This window comes from Spermophilus citellus (genome assembly GCF_964194105.1).
Source record: "Spermophilus citellus genome assembly, chromosome: 16".
NCBI classification, from domain to species: Eukaryota; Metazoa; Chordata; class Mammalia; order Rodentia; family Sciuridae; genus Spermophilus; species Spermophilus citellus.
This window is the reverse complement of record NC_138196.1, coordinates 79,230,511-79,251,826: the sequence shown is the minus strand read 5'-3', so window position 1 is coordinate 79,251,826 and position 21,316 is coordinate 79,230,511. Positions and strand designations below refer to the sequence as shown.

Here is a 21,316-nt window from a genome sequence, read left to right as displayed (position 1 = left end):
GCAGACCAAGGGAGAGAACATGGACCGCAGTGGGCATGGGACAGCCCAGGCTCAGTGAATAATCGGGAAGACCCAGAGCCCTGGGACTGGCGCACCGTGCGTCCTCCTTTGCAGTATCTCCTCGAGTTCTAGGCCCCAGGCACACCCTCTCCCCAGCAATCACATCTCCAGCGAAAAGAGAAATGCTGTGTCCCAACAGAAGACATGCGCCGACAAGAAGTGACCCTCCTTCATGGGAAGTAGAGGGATCACCTGGTAGATTCACTCAGGGAACCTGAAGGAGTGACGGAAGAGGAGCTACTGCTCTATGCAATGAATATAGAACTAACTGTGGGTGAAAGAAACCAGACACCAAACACTCTGCTTGCTGGGCACAGTGGCGCACACCTGTAATCCCAGCAGCTGGGGAGGCAGGAGGATCACAAGTTCAAAGCTAGCCTCAGCAAAAGCGAGGTGTTAAGCAACGCAGTGAGATCCTGTGTCTAAATAAAATACAAAATAGGGCTGGGGTGGGTTCAGTGGTTGAGTGCCCCTAAATTCAATCCCTGGTACAAAACAAAACAAACAAACAAACAAAAAACAACAAGCCACTTTGCACAAAGATCAGACCCAGACAAAACTGATTTTATAGTTACAGAAGTCTCTCCAGAGAGTGGTCTCATTTAAAAGTTGGCACAGGCTGGTTCAGGAGAGCCTTTCAAGGTGTTGACAACGTGATATTGACCTGAGTAGTGGTGACATGCACACATGGTATGGATCAAGCGGTTGACTTCAAATTTCACACTCATTCCACGTGTGTTACACCTCAATCAAGAATTCCTCTGGAGGGGCACACCCTCTTAATAGGCATTTCAGTCAATGTGCTCAGAGAGCTCACTCTATTCAGAGAACTGGCAAAAAGAGGCAAGAAGGAGCCGATCGAGAGGTGGCACTCAAGATGCTGTCACCAGAATAGTCGTGGTGCGGTGCACAGTGCCCGAGTCATGCGTTGCGGTACTCCCATGTCTGGAATCCTACCAGCCAGAAACTGAAGTTGGGTGGTTCCAAGCGGACTCTAGTTTCTTCTAAATCACGAGAATTGCAAGTTCTATGCTTGACTAAGTACAAAAAGGATCAACAGAGCTACCTGATGGACTTCCATTGGAAAGGGGTCCCTGTAACTGCAGCTTAGAGAACAGAGGAGAAGCTCCTGTGGGAGGGATTTTACTTTGTTGAATGCAGAACTGCTGGTGCCTGGGCAAAACCCAGCACATGGTAGGCACAACACGAGCAACCAAGGGCAGAAACAGGAAGGCCAGTTAGGAGGTGACCGCGATAATCCATGTGAGAGGGGACAGTGGCCCAGGCATTGTCACAGTGGTGAAAGGGAGCTGGAGTCAGAGAGACGTTTTAAAGACACAGGTAAAAGAACCTGTGGATGCATGTAGGGGTCTAAGAGGACTCCAAGGGGTTTAGCCCAAGTAAAGGAAGCGGCTGGAGACAGAGGAGTTGCCATCTGTTGAATTGGGAAGACTGGGAAGAAGAAGGGGAGGGAAACCAGGAGCTGGGTTTTAGTCATGGGACATGTGAAACGGCTGGGAGCCACCCAAGTGCAGATGCCAAGTACTGCGTGGCTCTGGGAATCCTGCTTAGCTCTCAGGGAGAGACGCAGGGAGCGATGGTCTCTTCTCCTGGACGCTCCCTTGGCAGTAATTTCTGGTTGGGACAGCTGTCTTAACAGGGGATAAAGGGCATATGCAGAGGTGGCAGAGAGAACATGGAGGCAGTTTGGCTTTTTGACACTGCTGAACCCTGAATTAACCAATCCCAAAGCTGCTCCACCTGTAGGATTGTCATGAAATAATGTTTTTCTATTTGGTATAAGGCCTATTTTGTGGTGTTTTTTATTGTGATAAAATATACATAAAATCATCATTTTAACTACTTAAAAGTACAATCCAGTGGCATTACATACATTCACACTGCACAACCATGGCCACTCCCCAGTTCTGGAACTTTGTCATCCTAGAAAACTGAAACTGCATCCACGAGATACCCCCAGCCCTTGCCCATCACCATTCTCCTCCCTGTCTCTATGAACGACTCCAGGGCGTCAGGAGTGGAGTGGTGCAGTGCTCTCCCTTTGGTGACTGGCTTATTTCACTCAGCACAATGCCTTCGACATGCAATCACGTTGAGTTTAAACCAGGTTATTAGTTCATTATTCATTATCATAATGAAATAGCAGAGGCAGGCTGACTTTATAAAAAAAGAAATTTATTTTGCTCACTGTTTTACAGGTTCGAAAACAGTGAGTTTTTTGGTGAGGACCTTCTTGGCTGTGTCACACTATGGTGGATGTCAGCGCAGAGGCAGAAGCTTATGTCAGAATGGGCAATCTCATTACCAGACAAGGTGCTGGGGGGCGGTGGGGAGAACTTGCTCTTTTTATAACAACTTTTTTCTCAAGATCTAACTTGGGGGTCCCACTTCAGAACCACACTAATCCTTCCAAAGGCAGAGCACACAATGACCCGAGGCCTCTCCTCTCACAGGTTCCATGTTCCCACATCAACATCTTGGGGACCACACTTCCAACACAGGAGCCTTTGAGGGGCACATGTAAAACAGCCAAACCATAGCAGTCATTTTGAGAAGAATCTTTTCTTTGTAACTGACATAAACTTGAGGACAGGAAAGGGAGGTTAAGGAGGGGAGGGAAACCAGGAGCTGGGTTTTGGTCACGAGGCTAAGTCACCAATAAAATAGAAATCAGAGTCAAGGGTGAAAATTCTGACCGCACTATTTTCCAGTTTAGAATTGCTAAAGGCCTGTCCCAAGAAAAAGCTCCAATTCCTTAGTCTGAAACACGAGGTCTTTCACGGACCAACTTTTCGGCTTTGGTGCCTGCCAAAATGGACCTTCACTACATTTTAGTCCATGGCTAGAAAACCAGGCACAAAGTCACAAAGCTGCTGTCTCGGTGTGGCTGCTGCTCGTTTAGCGCTGCCCCGACACACTCCACTTGTCCTCCGATCCCCACCGTGGACACTACCAGACAGCCCTGGACAACCCCCAGCCACTGTAATCTCGGTTCTGTTGCCCAGTCACCTCGCCCTGCTCCACCTGCCTGTGCACCTCTCCTCACAGAAGGTCAGCTCTTCAGTCAATAGCTTCTATCATCAGACTTACTGCAGCGTCTGGCACACAACCAAGACGTGGGAACTGTCTGCAGACCCATTACATGCTAGTTATTTTTATGTTGTGGACACACAGAGAAATGTGCTCCTGGAGGACATATTAAAAAACGTCTCTACCTAAGGTGCTGGGTCGTCGTGGGAAGGACTCCATACCTAAGGCACAAAGGGTGGGGCTCCCTAACCTGACAAACTCCTACCTTGTTAGCCAAGAGACGTAAAAGCAGTTTTCTGATTTAGCACTATTATCTCTATCTAATAAAAACCACCCCAGGGCTGGGGATGCAGCTCAGGGGCAGAGCGCTTGCTGAGGATGTGTGAGGACCTGGTTCAATCCCCAGTGAAGCAAAAGAAAAAAACAAAACAAAACTGTACCCAAATCTTTCAGAAATATCTCTGGCTTTTAATATTTTTATTCTAATTTCACAGAACAGATGCTATTTTCTGTGGATTTTTAAAAAAGACTTATTCTGGAGTCTCAAACATACAAGAGTAGAGGACAAGAGTATACTGGGGCCCCTGCCTGCACCCAGCCTCAGCCCTGGCCACTGCATCCTAAGTGGTGTCACAGAACATATCTGAAGCTTCCTTTGGTCCTGATCAGCTCAGTCCCTGGAGATCTATTTAATTTGGCTCTTTCATCCGTCTTTTGTCAAATCAAGATGATATTTTCAGAATGAACATGTGCAGTTGGGCAGAGAGCCTTCCTTTCAGAACCACGCCACCCCTGTGCTGCCCACCAGACAGCTGCCGAGTCAGACAGCAGTTCTTACCTCCAACACATGACCAGACAGCCCTGGACAAGCCCAACCACCAAGAGGGCCCTGACTGCGGCAAGTGGTTCCAAGAACTGCTTTATTGGGGCACATCCAAACACTTCTCTGTAACATCCAGCTGAGCCTCAAGGCTCCCTGGACCTCTGCTTTTGCCTAGGAAATGTTACCAACCCAGGGAGAGGCACCCAGGCCTTGCCATCGGCCTTTCTCAAAGAAAAGTGCCTGCATCTGCCGAGCTCGTCTTTGTTTTCAGTAAACGCAGCGGCCTGAGATGAAAAGCCACCTTGGGGCTCTGAGAAGCTGATGTGTTCTGGGGAGGAAGCTTGACCTCTAGCCAGTCTGGGCCCTGACCTCTTCTCACCTAAACAATGAACCAAAAATAATCCCCACATCTGTTTCTTTGTGCGGCTGGTGTGACACCAGCTTAGAAGGGAACATGCCATCACCTGGTGGGCGATGCCTCGCTCTGCTCTCATCGCCCCTCCGTGCTTTGGAGGCTCCTAGAAAGTCCTCCGTCACGGTAACTTTCCTTTTGTTAGTCAGCCAAGGAAAAGCAATTACCCTTCAGAGCTGACGTCAGCCAACCTCCTGGACTGACGTGCGCGGGCTGTCTCTGTCTCCCAGCCCTCAGCCTGGCTGCTGCCGCCTCCCCTGAGAATAGGAACAGGCAGAGGGTGGTGGCCGCGCTCCACCCGTCCATGGCCTGTGTGGGATGCTACCACATCCGTGGGCTGCGAATGAGCAGGAACCAACCGTGTGGTGGGCCTCGGGGAGCCCTGCTGCAGAGCCTTCAGTTGTCATCAGACATGAAGGGTGGGACGAGGGCGCAGTCCACACACTTGCTGTGGGAGAACAAGGAGACCTGGGGGTCCTGGAGGACAGGCGGTCCACCCTGTGCTGGGGGCTTCTTCCTGTTCTTAGGCAGGAGATACGTTTTTATCTTCACCGCTTAACCAGCTATGATGATGACAAAACAAGTGGAAAAAGAACACCCTGGAAGTGTCCAGAGTGATACTCTGAGATTTGGCTGTAGTGACCAGCCTCTCAGGTCTCCTCTCTGACATCTGCCTCTGCCCAGGACTCTCACCTCTTTCGGGAGAAGAAAATAAATGCTTTCGTGTGAACAGACTTTCCTGTATATATTGCAAATTAAGCTAATAAAACAGCTCCAGCGGTGTCCCCCAACCTGGACTGAATGCAGACACAGGGAAGGAGTTAATTAAAGGCAGAGGACACGGCTTGCCGCTGGATGGGATGAAGCACTGCTTAGCTTGGGGAGGGTCCCTTCCCACTGCTGATCTGTGAGACTGGCTGCCAAGATCTGCTGGCCTCTCAGGAGCTCCAGCCTGAAGGAGCCCAAGAGGGACAGAATCTCTTTTCTGAAATGAATGTCCTTGAGACTCAAGCCCCTCAAGGGGAAAGAACACCTCTGCTTTCCGATTCCCTCTCCCTACAAGCAAGCACTCAGCTCAGGACACCGGCTTTCCCCGACTGTAAGAAAGGAAGAACAAAGGAAATCGGGAAAGATGCCTCTGCCAACAGCCTCAGGCCCTGCTGAGGAAGCAGGCTGTGGATTCCAGGTTGCTCAGAGCTTTTTAAGAGTGTGGGTGGGGGGGGAGGGGCGGAGGGTTCATGAAGCTTACAAAGGTGAACCAAAGGCAGAATGGAGTGAATCCAGTGTTTGCTCAAGTTCTGCTCTGATTCTGTTTTAGAAAGAAAATGTCAAGGAAGGGAGCGAGCAAACAACCAACGAACGGGTGGAAGTCGACTGCTCCTCTAAGTTACCACAGCTTTTACTATTAAGGGGATAAATTCAACACTGAAGTCTCAGAACATTGAAGGTGAACACTTTTCCTTTAAAAGAGAAAATAAATCAAGAGTAGGAAATGAACCTAAATGCTGCTAAGCTTGTGATTCTAACTCCATTTAAAAAAAAAGGTAGGGGGCTGGGATTGTGGCTCAGTGGTAGAGCGCTTGCCTCACATGTGCGAGACCCTGGGTTTGATCCTCAGCACCACATAAAAATAAATAAGCGAAATAAAAGTATTGTGTTGAACTACAACTAAAAAAAAAAAAAGAAAAAAGAACGTAATAGCTGAGTGACTATAAGGTATAAAACTAGGAGGGAAAGAACCCTTCTGAGCACTTAAATGCACACCAGGCACAGCAGAGTAGAGTAGGCACTCTATACATACCACCTTATTTAAAACCTAGAGAGGCTGGGATCACCATCCAGCAGGAGTGAGAACTTCAGTGAGCACTGCCAGGAAGCGAAGAACTGCAGTTCAGGACCAGCCTTTGTGGCCTGCCCATCGGACTTCCCCCCTGCTGCTCTCCAAGTGGAGTCTGCCATGGGTAAAGCACTCTCCTGGTGCAGTACGGAAGCACTTCAGCTTGCCTTGATCACCTTAACGTTCTGTGTTTGTGTCTGGTTTTTCAATGTCCTTTGACAAATCACTAGAGAAACAGACAGTGACCTTACTTTGATTTCAATAACAGAGATCAGTAAGAAACAGAAGAATAAATCCTAAGAAGGGTCAGATAACACACACAGGCAATAAGAAACCTTACCAATAGATGCGGCTTACAAACGACAACTGCTGGGAAGGGACATCCTTTCCAGGAACGCCTGGATAAACTGAGGTAACCATTTTAAAAATCATAAGAACTACAATTTAGGTTTAGGGGGAATGTCTTTGTAACAAAGAAGGTGAAATGATAGAAACTAGATACTAGAGAAAGGGCAGGAACGCCGGAGGATTTAAGCTTATAGAAAAGATGACTTGGGCTTGACTGGGGAGACTTAATGGTTGTCGGGTTAACCAGCCCTCCAGCTGCTGACAATGACAGTATGTGGGCAGAATTTACAATGTGTCCACTAAAAATCATCAAAGATTCAACATTTATTAATTATCAGGCTGAGAAGGAGAGAATGTGAGCTTCCAGCAGGGAGTGGAGGCTCTTCTGCCTCAGCAGCTTTGCCAATCCAGGAAGGGTGGGAGACCCATGCAGGCTGGATGGGGACAAGCGGCCTGGCCAGGAGTAATGTGGTCACCAGAGCAGAGAACCAATGCAACACCATGCCCTGGGAGGCAGAGAGGCACTGAGGGGCAGAGTTGCTTTAGAGGCTCAAGAGGTAAAAGAACGGAGGTCTGAATTCTGAGCGGGGACAGACCAAGACCTCCCAGGTGTACTCTGAAGAGCTCCATTTGAAGCTGGGGTGGGACTGCTGTGGGGTCATCCCGATGACCTACAGAGACCAAAAGCCTTGGTCCTGGCCAAACAGCATGCTTAGGGGTGTAATAAAGAAAGAAGAGTCCCTCCCTAGGAGGGACCAACACATCTAGGTCCCAAAGTATCCCTGCAGCAAATTCTCATGTAAAATGCTCAGAAAATTGTAAAAGAAGATGAGGTACTTTGAGATAAGACATGGCAAGAAACCACAGAGTGTGGACATCAGATAGAAACCGTTGGACACAGACTGCAAAAGGGCAGTGCTCGCTATGTTCATAGGAGGCTGAATTTAAGAATGTTAAAAACAATGAGACCACCAAACAAGACGTGGCAGAGTTGGAAAAGACAGCCCAAACCAGGGAGTTTAAAGGTAAGTAGGACAGAGGCACTGGCAGATCAGACACAGCTGAACAGGCAAACGGAAGGTGAGTCTGGGCAGTCACGGCACAGCATGGAGAACACCACGGAGGGGAGGGGACGGGACGGGACATAGAGGATGGCACAGCTGGAGCCCCGGAAGAGTGGAGGAGAGGAGCCTGTGTGTTATGAACTAGAGGCTGAAAACTACCCAAAACTGCTTAAGAAGAAGAAGAAGAAAAAAAAAATCAACCCACTGATTAAAGAAGCCTAAGGGCTCAAGAAGGGAGATCCACACCTAGGCCACAGGGGGCTTAACCAGCATGAACAAGGACAGTCTGAAATGAAAGTCATCGGAACATCCTGAGGAATGTCCTCAAAGACAGGGCTTTGTAACTGTGACCTGCATTATTAAAAGCCAGAAAACAGGACATAGATTCAAGGTGTGAAATAAAAACAACTGTAATTCCAGAATTCCCTACAGAAAACTTCTTTTAAGAATGAAGCAAAATAATGACATTTTTATTCAATCAAAACGGGAATAATTTGCTACCAGCAGAATATTACTAAATTAGTACTTGTGGACTTTAGGAAAACTGTCACAGCCACACTCACACAAGGGGGAACTTGAGAGGCCACCTAATGGCCCATGAAAACACGAGGAGGCAGTCTTCAGGGGCAAATCAGAACTGCAAAGGAACACCCCTAATACTCACCAGATTGCTCTAGCTGAAGCCATACAGCCCTGGTGAGAGAGAAGCTGCTTGGCAGAAACTTCCAGCTGAACAATGTGCTCCTAAACTCCAGCAATCCTATTTCTGGACACATATTCCACAGAAATGTATGTCTATATGTCCCAAATATATACCCAAGAATATTCATAAGCTTAAACTAGGAACTACCCAAATATCCAATAAGAGTAGGACAAATTGTGGGACACGTGCATAACAGGATCCTCCATTATCAGTGAAAATGAAGAACTAAGCATACAGAGGGACTCAGTCTTACAACGGCGCTGAGAAAAAGTAGCAGAAATAAAAACTGCACTAAAATGATTCTACTTATCTAAAATTAAAAACTTTAACTATATATCTAAGGGATACATGATTAAGTAGTGAAAATAAAGGCAAAAGAAAATACCAAAGAAGTTAGAGGAGACTGGAGGAAAGGAAGGCAAAAGGGGGGAGAATCATGATTGGAAGGGCCACAGGGTGCTGCTGGGATGCTGGCTGCTCTTGATCTGCGTGGGGTTACAGAGCTGCAGTCTGACTTGCGCACTCCAGAGCTAATGAGCTCTGCTCCATTGGCACAGAGGTAGGGCCTTTGGGAAGTGACTGGTCAAGTGCACAGTCCTGTGAGTGGGATTAGCACTCCTACTGCCCTTTGTGAGGACTCACAGAAGGAGCCATCCCTGAGGAAAGGCCCTCACCAGATGCCCAGCCTGACGGTGCCTTGATCTCGGACTTCCCAGCCTATGGCACTGTTAAGAAGTTAACTATCTACTGCTTATCAATTACTGGGCGTAAGGTCATCATTACAGTGGCCTGGTGGCCTAAACACAGGCGTGGCCAAACAATTCACTGTTTAATGTTTATAGACTTTCCTGTCTTATGTAGTTTATAGGAAAAAAATGAAAAAAAAAAAGGGCAAAAGTAAGTAATTTCAGATATGTGAGTCCTTGTTTAAATGGGAAATAAATCAATCTTTCATACCTATAGAAAAACAAACAAAAGAGATTTGGGTTGTGATTCCAAATGGACAAAGAAGGAACAGAGAATTGTAAATGTAATTTAACACAGGAAGAAATAACAAAGAAAGTTTGATCAAGTATTTACTGGAAACTGAGAAGTTTTACCTCCTGGAATTCCTCAAGAAAAGAAAAACTTGGGCCTCACAATTCAGACATTCTTGTGCTGACACAGGAAAGGGAGTGAGACAGCCGGAGGTATGCTCCTGTTCTTGACAATTTCTTTGCTAGGACACCAGACCGCCCCTTATCACTAGACAGGTGTTAGTGGGCCAAATTCAAATTCAGCCCACATTATACTCCCACTGCCTAACTTGAAAAGAGAGAGAAAAAATGTGCTAAATCTATCCTTTGAAACGTAAATCTGATTTTTTATTAGACACAAAAGATTTAAATGATGATTCACAATTGTTTTATAAAAAAATTTAGTGGAATAAAAACAAATTATAGAAACTATTTTAATTACTTTTGGTTCAATTAATCAACTATTTATTGAGTGATATATGCCTAGCAGCATTAATACAAGGAAATATATTCATTAGTTTCATTTATTTGCTATTGAATCGAGAGTTTATTACATCTCATTGATCTCCTGGAAGGACGGCAATATTTTATTGTTCAACAACGCACACTGATATAAAAGTTGGGGAAAGGTTTTGTTCTGAATGTTTAAAAATGAACCAATTAACTCAGAGACCCTAAATCTTTTTTCCTGTTCTGTTAAAAAAACCCCACAAACTTACAAGGATGATAAAGGTTACCCACAGGCAATCTTGGCTCTTCAAAGCTACTGGTTATACAAGTCACCAACAGATCATTCTCTACCACCTTGGATATGTACAGTGCATCTCAAAGAAGTCTGCTACCCAGCGGCCTAAAGATTCCCCTGTGCATTTTGAAAGGGCTATATCAAGACAACAGCAGAGTAAAAATGAACAACAACAATGAAAAGGCAGATAACTTATAAAGGAGCTATAGGGGATCTAACAGAAGCCATGGCAGTGACTTGCAGGCGGGTGATGCGGTGGGTCATCTGACAGCGCTCCTCTTATCAGGGAGTCTAAGGTGGAGGTCCACTGTCGTCTGTCTCACAAGAGGAGTGGCCCTGTTGTCACCAGTGCAGGATGTGTGCTGTGGCACAGATCATTCTCACTACTGTGCCCATGGCCCAAATACCTAGGGTGTCTCCGAGAAGTTAAAATCTGTGCTATCTTACAGCCTGGTAGGAAGAGAGATCTTTCTACTGATCATCCCTTTAAATACAGACTTTAAGAGGAAAAATGGGGCAGGCAGCAGTGGCACTCTCCTATAATCCCAATGACTTGGGAGACTGAGGTAGGAGGATCAAGTTTGATACCAGTGTTGGGAATTCAATGAGATCCTTTCTTAAAATAAAAAACAAAAAGGGCTGGGCAAATAGCTCAGTGGCAAAGGGCCCCTGGCTCAACCCTCAGGAACCACACCCTAAAAAAGAGGAAAAAATGGCAAAGTAGGAGTTTTCTGAGGTGAGTTCCTCCACTGAAACAACCAGTCAGTAGAGAAACAACTATTCTGGAATGCTGGAGCCCGCTGAAACACGTATAACTTACTAGAGGTGTGGTTGGAGAAGAGAGAGGCTGCTGAAGTGGGGTCAGAGAGCAGAGTGCACAACCACCTACCATCCCACTCCTTGGCCCCATCACAGCCACAGGGATTGCAGCCTGTGCTTCTTGGGCAGCTGCCTGGGACAAGGGTGGGCAGAAATCCCCCAGGCTGTGCATTTTGTTCAGTTTGGAGGAACCAGTGAAAAAGTTTTTGTTTTGGACCCCTCTGGCTGCACTGGCTTCCCTGGTAAGGTCTACTGGAAGATCTGAATAGACATATACCCTTATTGTTGGATACAGATATTTAAGGAAATCCCTCTTAGGTCACAGGCTGATCACAGAGATAAGAAAAGACATTTCAGTGACCACGCATACAAAGAATATAGGCACTGCAAAAATAGTTTGGAAAAGGCACTATACAAATGGATGAATGCAAAAAAATCTGATTTCCAGAATTAGCATATTATATACTAAAATGTCCAGTTCTCAACAATAAATTATAAAGCATACAAAGAACTTGACTCATTCACAAGAGAAAAGAATTTGACTATTCCTCGGACTTTGAAATTACCAAACACATTAAGTCAACTATATTAATGCTCCAGGAGCTAAAGGAAACCATGGACAAAGAACTAAATGATAATAGGGAAACACTGTATGAACAAAGAGAGAATGTTAATAAAGGGATTATAACAAGAAACCAAATAGAAATTCTAGAGTAGAGAGTTAAAATAGCTAAAAAGAAAAAATTCACTAGAGGGCTTTTGACGGCAGTTATGAGTAGCCAGAAGGCAGAATCATTACACCTAAGGATAATGCAATTGAACTGATCTACTCTGAGAAGCAGAAACCCCAGGGACCAGTGGGTCACCATCAAGGATACCAACATATGCATCATTGGAGTATCGGGGAAGATGAGGCATAAGATGTAGGAAAAAACAGTAAAGAAATGATTGAAAACATAAAAGACATAAATCTATATGTTCAAGAAGCTTAGCAAATCCCAAGCATGATAAACTCAGAGATTATAAATCTATGTTAATGGACACGTAGGTATATAATCAGTGACAATAACAAAGGGAGAGGGACAGAGATGCACTGGAGCAGAGTGCTTGCCTACTATGCAGAGCATGCCACCATCAACAGCAGAACACACATCTTTCACAAGTGCACAGAGGGCGTTCGTTCTCCAGGACAGATCATATGTCAGTCCATAAAAAGAGTTTCAACAAATTTAAAAAGACTGAAACCAGACAAAGTACCTTTTCCAATCACAATGGAATGAAACTAGAAATCAACAGATGGAAAGGTGAAAAACTCATACACATGTGAAAATTAAATACACTCTTAAATAGCCAAAGAAGACATCATGAGGAAAACATTTTGAACAAATGACGAGAAAAACACATTCCAAAACTTAAGAAATGAAGCAAAAGAAGTGCTCAGGGAGAAATTTATGGCTATAAATGCTTATGTTGAAAGAAAAAAAGTCTCAAATCAGTAACCTACCCTATACCTCAAGGAACTAGAAAAATAATAAACTAAACCAAAGCTAGCAGAAGGAAGGCATTAATACAGGTTAGTTATAAACACAGAGTAGAAAAACAACAGAGAAAGTAAAAAAAATAAAAAGTTCCTTCTTAATGAAACTGGCAAGCCCTTATCTTAGGTTGGCCTCCCAAAACCAAAAAAGAAACTTACTGCTAAAATAGAAATCAAAGAGAGGGCTGTACTATTTGACTTTACAGAAATAAAAAGAATCCTAAGAGACTATTACGAACTCTGTAAACTTAACACATTGGATTACCTAGTGTTCTGAACAAATTCCCAGAAACCAACTATAAAAACTGACTCTAGAAGAAACAGAAAGTCTAAATAGACTATAACAAGTAGAGACTAAATCAGCAATCAAAACTTTTCCAACCAAAAAAGGGGCCATGATCAAATGGCTTTACTGGTAAATTCTATTAAACAATTACAAAAGAATTAATATCAATTCTTCCAAAGAGGAAGGATACTTTTTCTTTGGTATTAGAGTAGAGAAGACAAGTCAAAAAGAATCAAAGTGTTTTTCCTAAGCCACACCAGCTGAGACCCTCAACTACATGGGACACAGAGGAACCATCTCTTTCACGCCTTGCTGAATCTCTCTATAAGAGTTATTAAGTGTGCAAGCACACACACACAAATGGGTTGCTATTTGAAGGCTCTAAATTTTGGGGTGGTACATTATACACCAATACATAACTAAAATAACCAGTAACTGGTGTAATACACAATAAAAAGCAATGGACTACACAGGGTACAGATGTGGGGCTTCTTGGGCTGTCATACTGAATATTTCTTTTTCTTTTTTTTAATATTTATTTTTCAGTTTTCGGCAGTTACAACATCTTTGTTTGTATGTGGTGCTGAGGATTGAACCTGGGCCGCATGCATGCCAGGCGAGTGCGCTACTGCTTGAGCCACATCCCCAGCCCCATACTGAACATTTCTAAGGGATGGACAATCTAGATAACCAGCTGCTCAGAGAAGCTCAGGTGGGATGCATAAGGAAATTATCCAATGGCCATAATCTAAAATCCTAAATCCAACAGTTTAAGCCAGAATGCCCGAGTTAAAAATTCCCTTGTATGACCTGTTGATATTGAAATCTCTAAACTTAAAGGCTCTATAAAGTCACCATCTTGAAGGCTGCTATGGAAGTAGCACCAATATTTTAAGCATGATTTAATATTACCTGCTCACCTAAAGGGGAAGAATCTGTCAAATTCCTGCTTCTACAGGATCTAATATGAAATGCCTTTATGAAACTAAATGGGTTAAGACAATGTCAAGTGTTTAGAGAATAGGACAGTACTATTCCTAGGAGAGTTATGCAGCAGTGAGGAGCATGGCAGCAAGCCATTAAAACAAACTTCCTGATGGACAGGTATGCAGGAAAGGCCACCTTTGAAGAGGGGCTTCCTTACTCAGAGAAGTCTGTGAAGTGTCCAACTTCATAAAAGTGGCAATCATTTATCTTTAAGCTCCCAGACTTTGCAGGAATGTTATCAGAGACCACGTGATGTGCCCTGTTTCTCCTAGGCTAAAGCTCAAAACCATCATTCCAATATTCATAAGCAAAGAGGAACAAGAATAGGGGAGAGAAAGTCTAGGAGAGCAAGGCTAGCCTTTGAGACTTTCAGGTACATATTTCTGAAACAGAAGAAGGCTAGACTGCATGGATTGGGAATCAGCAGCAGCACTTGCCAAAGGCTGTTCTTCAGGTTCTGACAGGCCACTACAAATTGATATCACTAGCTTTCGCCAAGGAAGTGTCATGAAAAATTCAGATGCCTACAAGATCAAGTAGCAAAAACTCACTGGTGGCCTATTCAAGAATACTCAAAACGTGTGCTAATTAATAGCATCATGTGATGCCAAGTGAGGAATGGTTTAATGCATTTGACATGCAAAGTACTACAAACTGGTACCTGATTCACCTATAAATGAATAAGTGTCAACCAGGGAATAAGGATTCCTGAGAGGAGACATGCAACAATGTCTCCATGTGGAGCCACAACACAGACATCAATTAGCAAATATCTAGCTAACTTGTTATCTAGCAAAGTCGCATTCTCCACTATCAATGCCAGTCTGATTAATAATGATGCTGAAATTAATACAGATCTTGTAGTATCATCTTTATGTTGTATCTATTGTTTTTAAAAAGAAAGATACTAATAATGATTTTAAAAAGTCTTATTGGAACATGTGTTGAGAAAGAAATATGTATGATTATTTTGAGAACACCAAAATGAAAGGAAGGAATGAACATAATCCAGAAAATGTACATTTAATTAGGGGCCATTTAGGGGATAATTTATAAAAAGACAAATTATTGAAAGAGCTGAAGGAGAGAGAACAAAAGAGGAAACAATCTTTCCCTGTCCTTTCTGATAAGTCCCACATTAACACAAGACGCCTGTGGCACACACTGGTTTGCATTTGGCAGGTTTCCTGTGTCCATTAGCAAAGAGCTACGCCATAATGAAGAAAAGCTTTTCTAGGCACTTTGGTAAGGATTATGAGTCCATTATCAGACAGACCTAGCTACAAATGTACCCTTCCTTTCAACTAGACTATAATGCAAAGAATAAAACAACCTTCACCTGAAACTGAGGGAGAAGTGTAGTGGCCTGGAATACAGGAGAAGTCTCTAGGGTCCAGCAAGTAAGTCTAAGACACTTGTAGTGTAAGGCAACAAAACAACTGCTATGTTCTGTTCACAATAATTTTATTAATCAGTGGCTATGGGGAACAAGACCATTAATCCAGTAGGAAGCCATACTGGATTATATAAGGCATAAGCACATTGATTTTTTGACTACTGGGAATTGTAGGCACAGCTTTAGGGTCATATGACTGTGTATCATGATTAAGAATGATCTCATCTCCATAGTGACTTGTTTAATCACCCTATATTTAAATTCTTCCCCCCTCCCTTGTTCTTGGGCTTTTTAATAGATTTAAACAAAATGGCTATCAGCTTCTGACTTCAGTGATTTCTGTCACTAAACATTCAGACGTTTCCCTCCTTTCTCACCATTACTGTGTGATCTATCAACCTTGTACAATTCTTGGCCAATGGCCATATTAATTTTCCACTTGAAAGAACACAAATAGAATCCTGCTTATGACGAAGGTATGGGGAGCTTGGGGAATAGCTGTTCATCTTACTGCATAGCAATTAGCTCGGCAAATGAAACAGTGACATGACTCTGATACCTAGCCAAAATTGCCAGAACAAAAAACTCATTCTGTAGGGGGCGTTAAATGGCTTTTTGAATAGTGGCTATTGACAGTTACATTTGCTCTTTTAGAAATGGTATGGGGAGTATGACATAAGAGATCTCCAGTTTCCATGGTGATTATTAGTGATGGCATTTTAAATGTTGTGGCTAGCTTCTACAGTATAATTCTTGTACCTCACACTATACATGAGGGAAGAAAAAAACTGCCTCATCTTGACAGGTCTGAAGGAAAGAATGAGATCATCCAAGCAGATAAACATGGTTTTTAAGTAAATACGAATTGTTAATCTTAAATGGATGTGTGTTGAATAAAGACACATGGGTAAATGGGCAGGAGATATTAAAGCATTGGACTGAATTGGGAAGAATTGCTTAGACACTCAGCAATAATTTATGGTTATTTCCTGCTTATACATTATTCTACAAATTGATTGTTCTTATGACACTGATTTACCCATTTCTACAAATAGGAAGAGATTATCTTCTTAGTCTGAAGCAAATTAATCCCATGTGGAGAAGTCATCTGGAGTCTAAGGAGGGAGAAACTGGTCTTCCTCTGAAGGTGAAGACCCAGCCAGCCAGAGCCCCTGGGCGCTCCTGAGAGGCAGCAGGGCACCTCACACCTTCGTGCCTCTGCTTGCCCCTTAACACCTGCAGCAATGTTGATGTCATTTTTGTTTTATTTAACAATATTCACATTTAAAAATTATGGTCAACTTTAAAACAGTTTATTAAGACAATTATATGTAGAATGAATATACCTAAAAAACTCCTCTAAAGAAGTACTTCATTTGACTTTGATAAATGCAGAAGTTTTCAATTTTCTCATACAGATTAAAGGTAGTACTATTAGGTTTTTTTTTTAAAAGATGATCAGCTATAAAACATTCAGTATAGACCTATAAATAAGTAAAATATACTGAGTTACATTTATTATACAGTATAAATAAAATATCCTGAGGTAATACAGATAAAAAGCAATTTTGTTTCTTAACAGGGAAAGCAAGAATATAGTCATTCTGACTAGAGATTCAAATGAGATCTACTGTGCAGTTAATATTGTTTAGAGTTAGAACCAAAGGTCATAAATCTAAACTAAGAAAATCTTCTGGCAAGATGAAGGGAAATTAAAATGAATCTGAACACAATTTTAAAAAATTGTACATAGTGCAGTACTTTTACAGACAAGGTAACCAAAATGATAAATGATTCTGTCTCTTCTTTACTCAAGTTATCAGTTATGCCAAGAGAGAACATCTAGGTCACCACTGTATATGTCTTACAGGAAAGCTGGCAGACCAGAACAAGGATGATTTGCAAATTAAGGCCAAGGTCAGAGAAAAATGTAGGCCAAATAGGTCACAAAGTGTCACCAGCTGTGACCAACATTAATATATGTCCATGAATTGCAGACAGGATTAACTACCCACGGGAGACCTCAGCATCATCATTGTCATCATCAAATGCCCGACCTACAATGGGACTGAGATTCATTACTGATGAAATTCAGGGTCCTCTAACATGTCTCAGAAAAATAATCTACTTAAACCATAATCAGGAAAACTTAAGTGGTCATGTTGAGGAGTAAAGAAGTGAAGATTCTAAGGGACAGAATTCTAGATAGGTAGAAATGTACAAGATATCCTAATTCATTTGCTTTTAATAAGAAAATAAATGCCCATGGAGATCCAGTAAAATTATCCTAGGTCACAAGGAGGGCCACTGGCAAAGCAGGAATGGAATCCTGGCCCCCTGCTCCTCCCAACCCCCATCACTGTCTCTTTTTGTATGCTAGCTATAATCTAATGGGGCACTGTGAATATAATGTAGCCCATAAACACCAGTACTATCATAAAGAGGTTTTCATTATATGGACTGACATACAGAGACTAATTGCTTGACTTTTTACACAAATTAAAACACACACACACTCACTTCTCATAATTATTCTTAAATAAGAAGAACCAAAATCAAAATAAAGAAACATGTAAAGAAAAAGAACACTGTACATAATAAACACTCCTTCAGGTTCTCAATAGACATCTCAGGTGTCTGAGGAGAAACCTGAACAGAACAGTAATATATTGCTAAACTGGAGAAATTAAACCCAATATCCACAAAGCAGAAGTTCTAGGTGTTTTCACTACAAGAATAACCAGAGCTTGAGTCAAACAGAAGAGTCAAGGCCGATGTGGTTCTCTACAGGGATCAATGGTGGGGCTCCCAGGCCAGAGTGACACCTGCTTTGTCCTTTTTTGGGAAGAACTAGAGTTCCAAGTGGGCATTCCAGGGCTCTTCACCTAGAATCCCACCAGCCAAAAGAAACCCCCTGAGCTGCACGCAGCAGAGCTGCTGTGTTAGCTGACACGGGAAGGCTCTTTCCTGTTACCTCGGAGGCCTCTTGTTATTTTACAAAGTCTCCATGAGGGTGATTTAAAACTGAGCTATCATTTAGATTTGGATAAAAAGCTGGAAAGAGGACAGATGCTGAATTCCACTCGGAAAGACACCCTGCTTGGAAAAGCAGAAACCGATCTGAGGCTCTTATGAGCCACTGGATGTGACCTCAGGCAAGTCCGGGGCCTGAAACATTTCAGAGACAGATGTCATGAAGACAGATAAAATAATGTCCAGCAGTGATGGAACATGGACACTCTTCAGCTTTAAAACTGATTAGGTTCCCACAGACACCAGAAAATCATGCAAATGCGTATCAGTCGCTCCCTATAAGTAGTGTAGTGCTGTCAGGGTCACAGAGTCACCCCCAACGTGATGACTGGGGAAGGACATGTGGAAGCGAACACTAAAATCTTGCTACTCAAATGTATTCTGAAGACAATGATCAGAGGTATCACTCAGGAGTGCTCAGAAACGTAGGTCCTCACAGATCTAAGGATTCTGGATCTGCATTTCAATAAGCTTTCCAGGTGATTGCTAAGCACAGTCAAGTCCCAGAGTTCTTTAATGAAAACACTGATGGTGCTCTGGCAAAAAGACTCATGGAAATTTCAGGTGTTATCAACCCTACAGAGATGCACATGCAGAATGGGTTCAGTCAGTGTGGCCCTATCCTGGTATTATCCACAGGTAAAATAGCTGAGAGGTAAGCACTTTTTACTACAGGTATCAGTATCAGGTGAGCCTCAATTAGACATCTTCTTTGTGTAATTAAGGTAACAGAGAAACATATACATAGCTAGAAATGGCAAGAAATGCTCTATTAACTTGGATAATACCAAAAGTCACAGCCAGACTAAATGACCAAGTGAACCTGTATGATTACATTTTCATAATTATAATCATTAAGACCTGGGAAAGGGTATTGATTTAATGATTGGCAAAAACATTGATTTTTTTTTTTAAACCTCATTTCAAATTTCTTTTTCAGAAAGACTGTTTTCTCCAAAAGTGTGGTTAGCTTTTGGAATGTGGTAGTCTGATGGGAAAACAAAATACCTCTGAGGAAAAATAACCTATATTGATCCTGGCTTTCACTATTTTGGCTCCTACTATGAATCAGCCACTTTCTGTAGGGATACAATACTGAAGAGTAGAAATGAAAGAGTGTGCATTCACATCAGAATTTCCTTTTCATGCCCCTTTCCCCAGTACTTGATGTCCTGGTTAAGGAATAGGGAAGTTCCTGATGAGGTTCAGAATGCACTACCCCCAGACAGGTGATTTGGCACACTGAAAATTTTAAGCTGAAAAAAGATAAGAAAATAGCAGGTACAGGAAGGCCTCTCTGACCTTCCCCTACCCTTCTCCCCTGAAGCAGAGCTAAGGCCCTCCCTGAACTGGGGAATAGGAGCATCCTTACCTCTGAATGAACAGGGCTTGCTAAGTGCCCCTGCCCCTGTTTCTTACCTTTAGCTCATTCTCCCTTGTCCAATCATTTCCCCATGACTTTCCAATTTAAATCAAGTACCTAGTATCAAAACACTATATCAAGTAGCTAGTATAAAAACTCAGGCTTAATAATTTCTTTGGATCTTCATTTCCTTATGAAGGCTCCTGTGTTCTGCAAAATTTACACTATATAAATCTGTATGTTCTTCCCCTATTAATTTGTCTTTGCTGGTTGAATTTCAGATCCAGCCAGGGAACCGAAGACAGTTGAGGAAAAGTTTGTCCTCCCCTGCCCTGCCAGACAGCGGAGTCCTTGTCCAGGAATGAATCACTGAGGACAGTACTGAAGGAGCAAGAACACTGCTTTTACCCATCTTACACTGACAACTGAGGCTCCATTTTAATTTTCTGAACAACACTGATAATCTCCACACTGATTTAAATTTTTCTTGAATCCATATCATCAAATTCCATTTCCCCAGACAAAGTAACTGGGCACAAAGCACAAGACAGATGCTGACCACAGCGACCAGTGTGATAGATGGCGAAGAAGAGAGGATGCTGATAACTGGCTCTGCACTCACAGAGAGGGAGCATTTCTGATAGTTCCAGTTCACCAAACTGCTTCCACGATTTTTCTGAGTGTTTAGGCACAAGTCCTTCATTGTCAGTTCCAATTTTAAACACAGTAATCATAAATGGGGCAAGAGAGCACTGAGGTAGACTTCACAGTGCTACCAAATTTAAAATGTGGATGAATCACGAATTTCTCCTTCCCCAAGTTACCTGAAATAACAGCTATTTTCCCAGATCCGTGTTCTTCTCGAGCTATTCTTTCTGCCTCCTCCATCAGCAGCATGCCAAATCCCTAGAAGGAGCAATAAAGAGGTTGGGGGATTAAGAAGGGAGGAAGTCCATCAAAAGAAGTCCACAAAACAAGAAGATTACAATTTTTTAGTTGCTAAAAAAATCTACTTATGTGAGTAAGAAAGAAGAAACCATTCAATTATACCAATACTTGACAGCTGACAGGTGGAAAAGGTTTAACTTTCCAACTAGAGCTACCAAATGGTATTCTGTGGAGGATATAATCTAGTCACAGCAAGGGGACAATGCTTCACAAGAGCCACATCTTTTTAGGTAAGTTCTAGGCAGTCTCCAGATGACGGAAGTCTGGGGCTGTAAGTCTGATTTGTCATCCCTCCACTTTCTAAAGTGGTTTAGAAATCAGGCAAGGTCCTTTACTTCACCAATTGTGGGGCTTACCCTAAATCCACTATTGGCACTTTTAACACATTTTTCTAAATTTTAAAGAGTGAGTTACTAATTTTAGGTTGTCTGGGGTCAGAACAGGGTTCCACTGAATAAACTATAGCTTGCCATTTTTGAAGGGCTTCACGGTTCCTTATATGCTTTCACGTCATCCTCTCACTTGAGTGCACAGTTGACTCATAAAATTGCCAGTATTATGAGTTCTGACTTCCACAAGCAGAAATTTCACATGGTTCAATCTGATATATTCAATTAGCTGAATCTGTTTGTCCTCCCTTTTGCCCCATCACTCCCCAGAGGGAGCAGTGTGGAGGGAAAACATGGTGGAACAACTGAAATGCTGATTCTTTTGTTCTTAATACTCCCCTTTCCCCTTTCCTCTGTCTCCAACACAATTCCTTTTCTCTTTTCTTACTTTGGGCAATTTCTTTTTTACTTTTCTTTTTTTTTAAAATATATATTGTTTGAGTTGTTGGTGAACCTTTATTTTATTCATTTATTTATATGTGGTGCTGAGGATTGAACC

The 21,316-nt window shown here is 42.7% G+C and overlaps 1 protein-coding gene across 4 annotated transcripts in view; it reads right to left on the bottom strand.

Moving 5' to 3' along the window:
* ELP3 (elongator acetyltransferase complex subunit 3) overlaps positions 1 to 21,316 on the bottom strand; it is an 88,853-nt gene that overhangs the window by 3,452 nt on the left and 64,085 nt on the right. For 3 of the 4 annotated variants that reach the window (XM_081268924.1, XM_081268925.1, XM_081268922.1), the window contains one exon: positions 20,305 to 20,386. In XM_081268924.1, the coding sequence (XP_081125050.1) occupies positions 20,305 to 20,386 (82 nt within the window). Of the gene's footprint in view, positions 1 to 6,189; positions 6,410 to 20,304; positions 20,387 to 21,316 lie in introns of those variants that run through there. The other variant, XM_081268923.1, reaches the window with a different exon arrangement.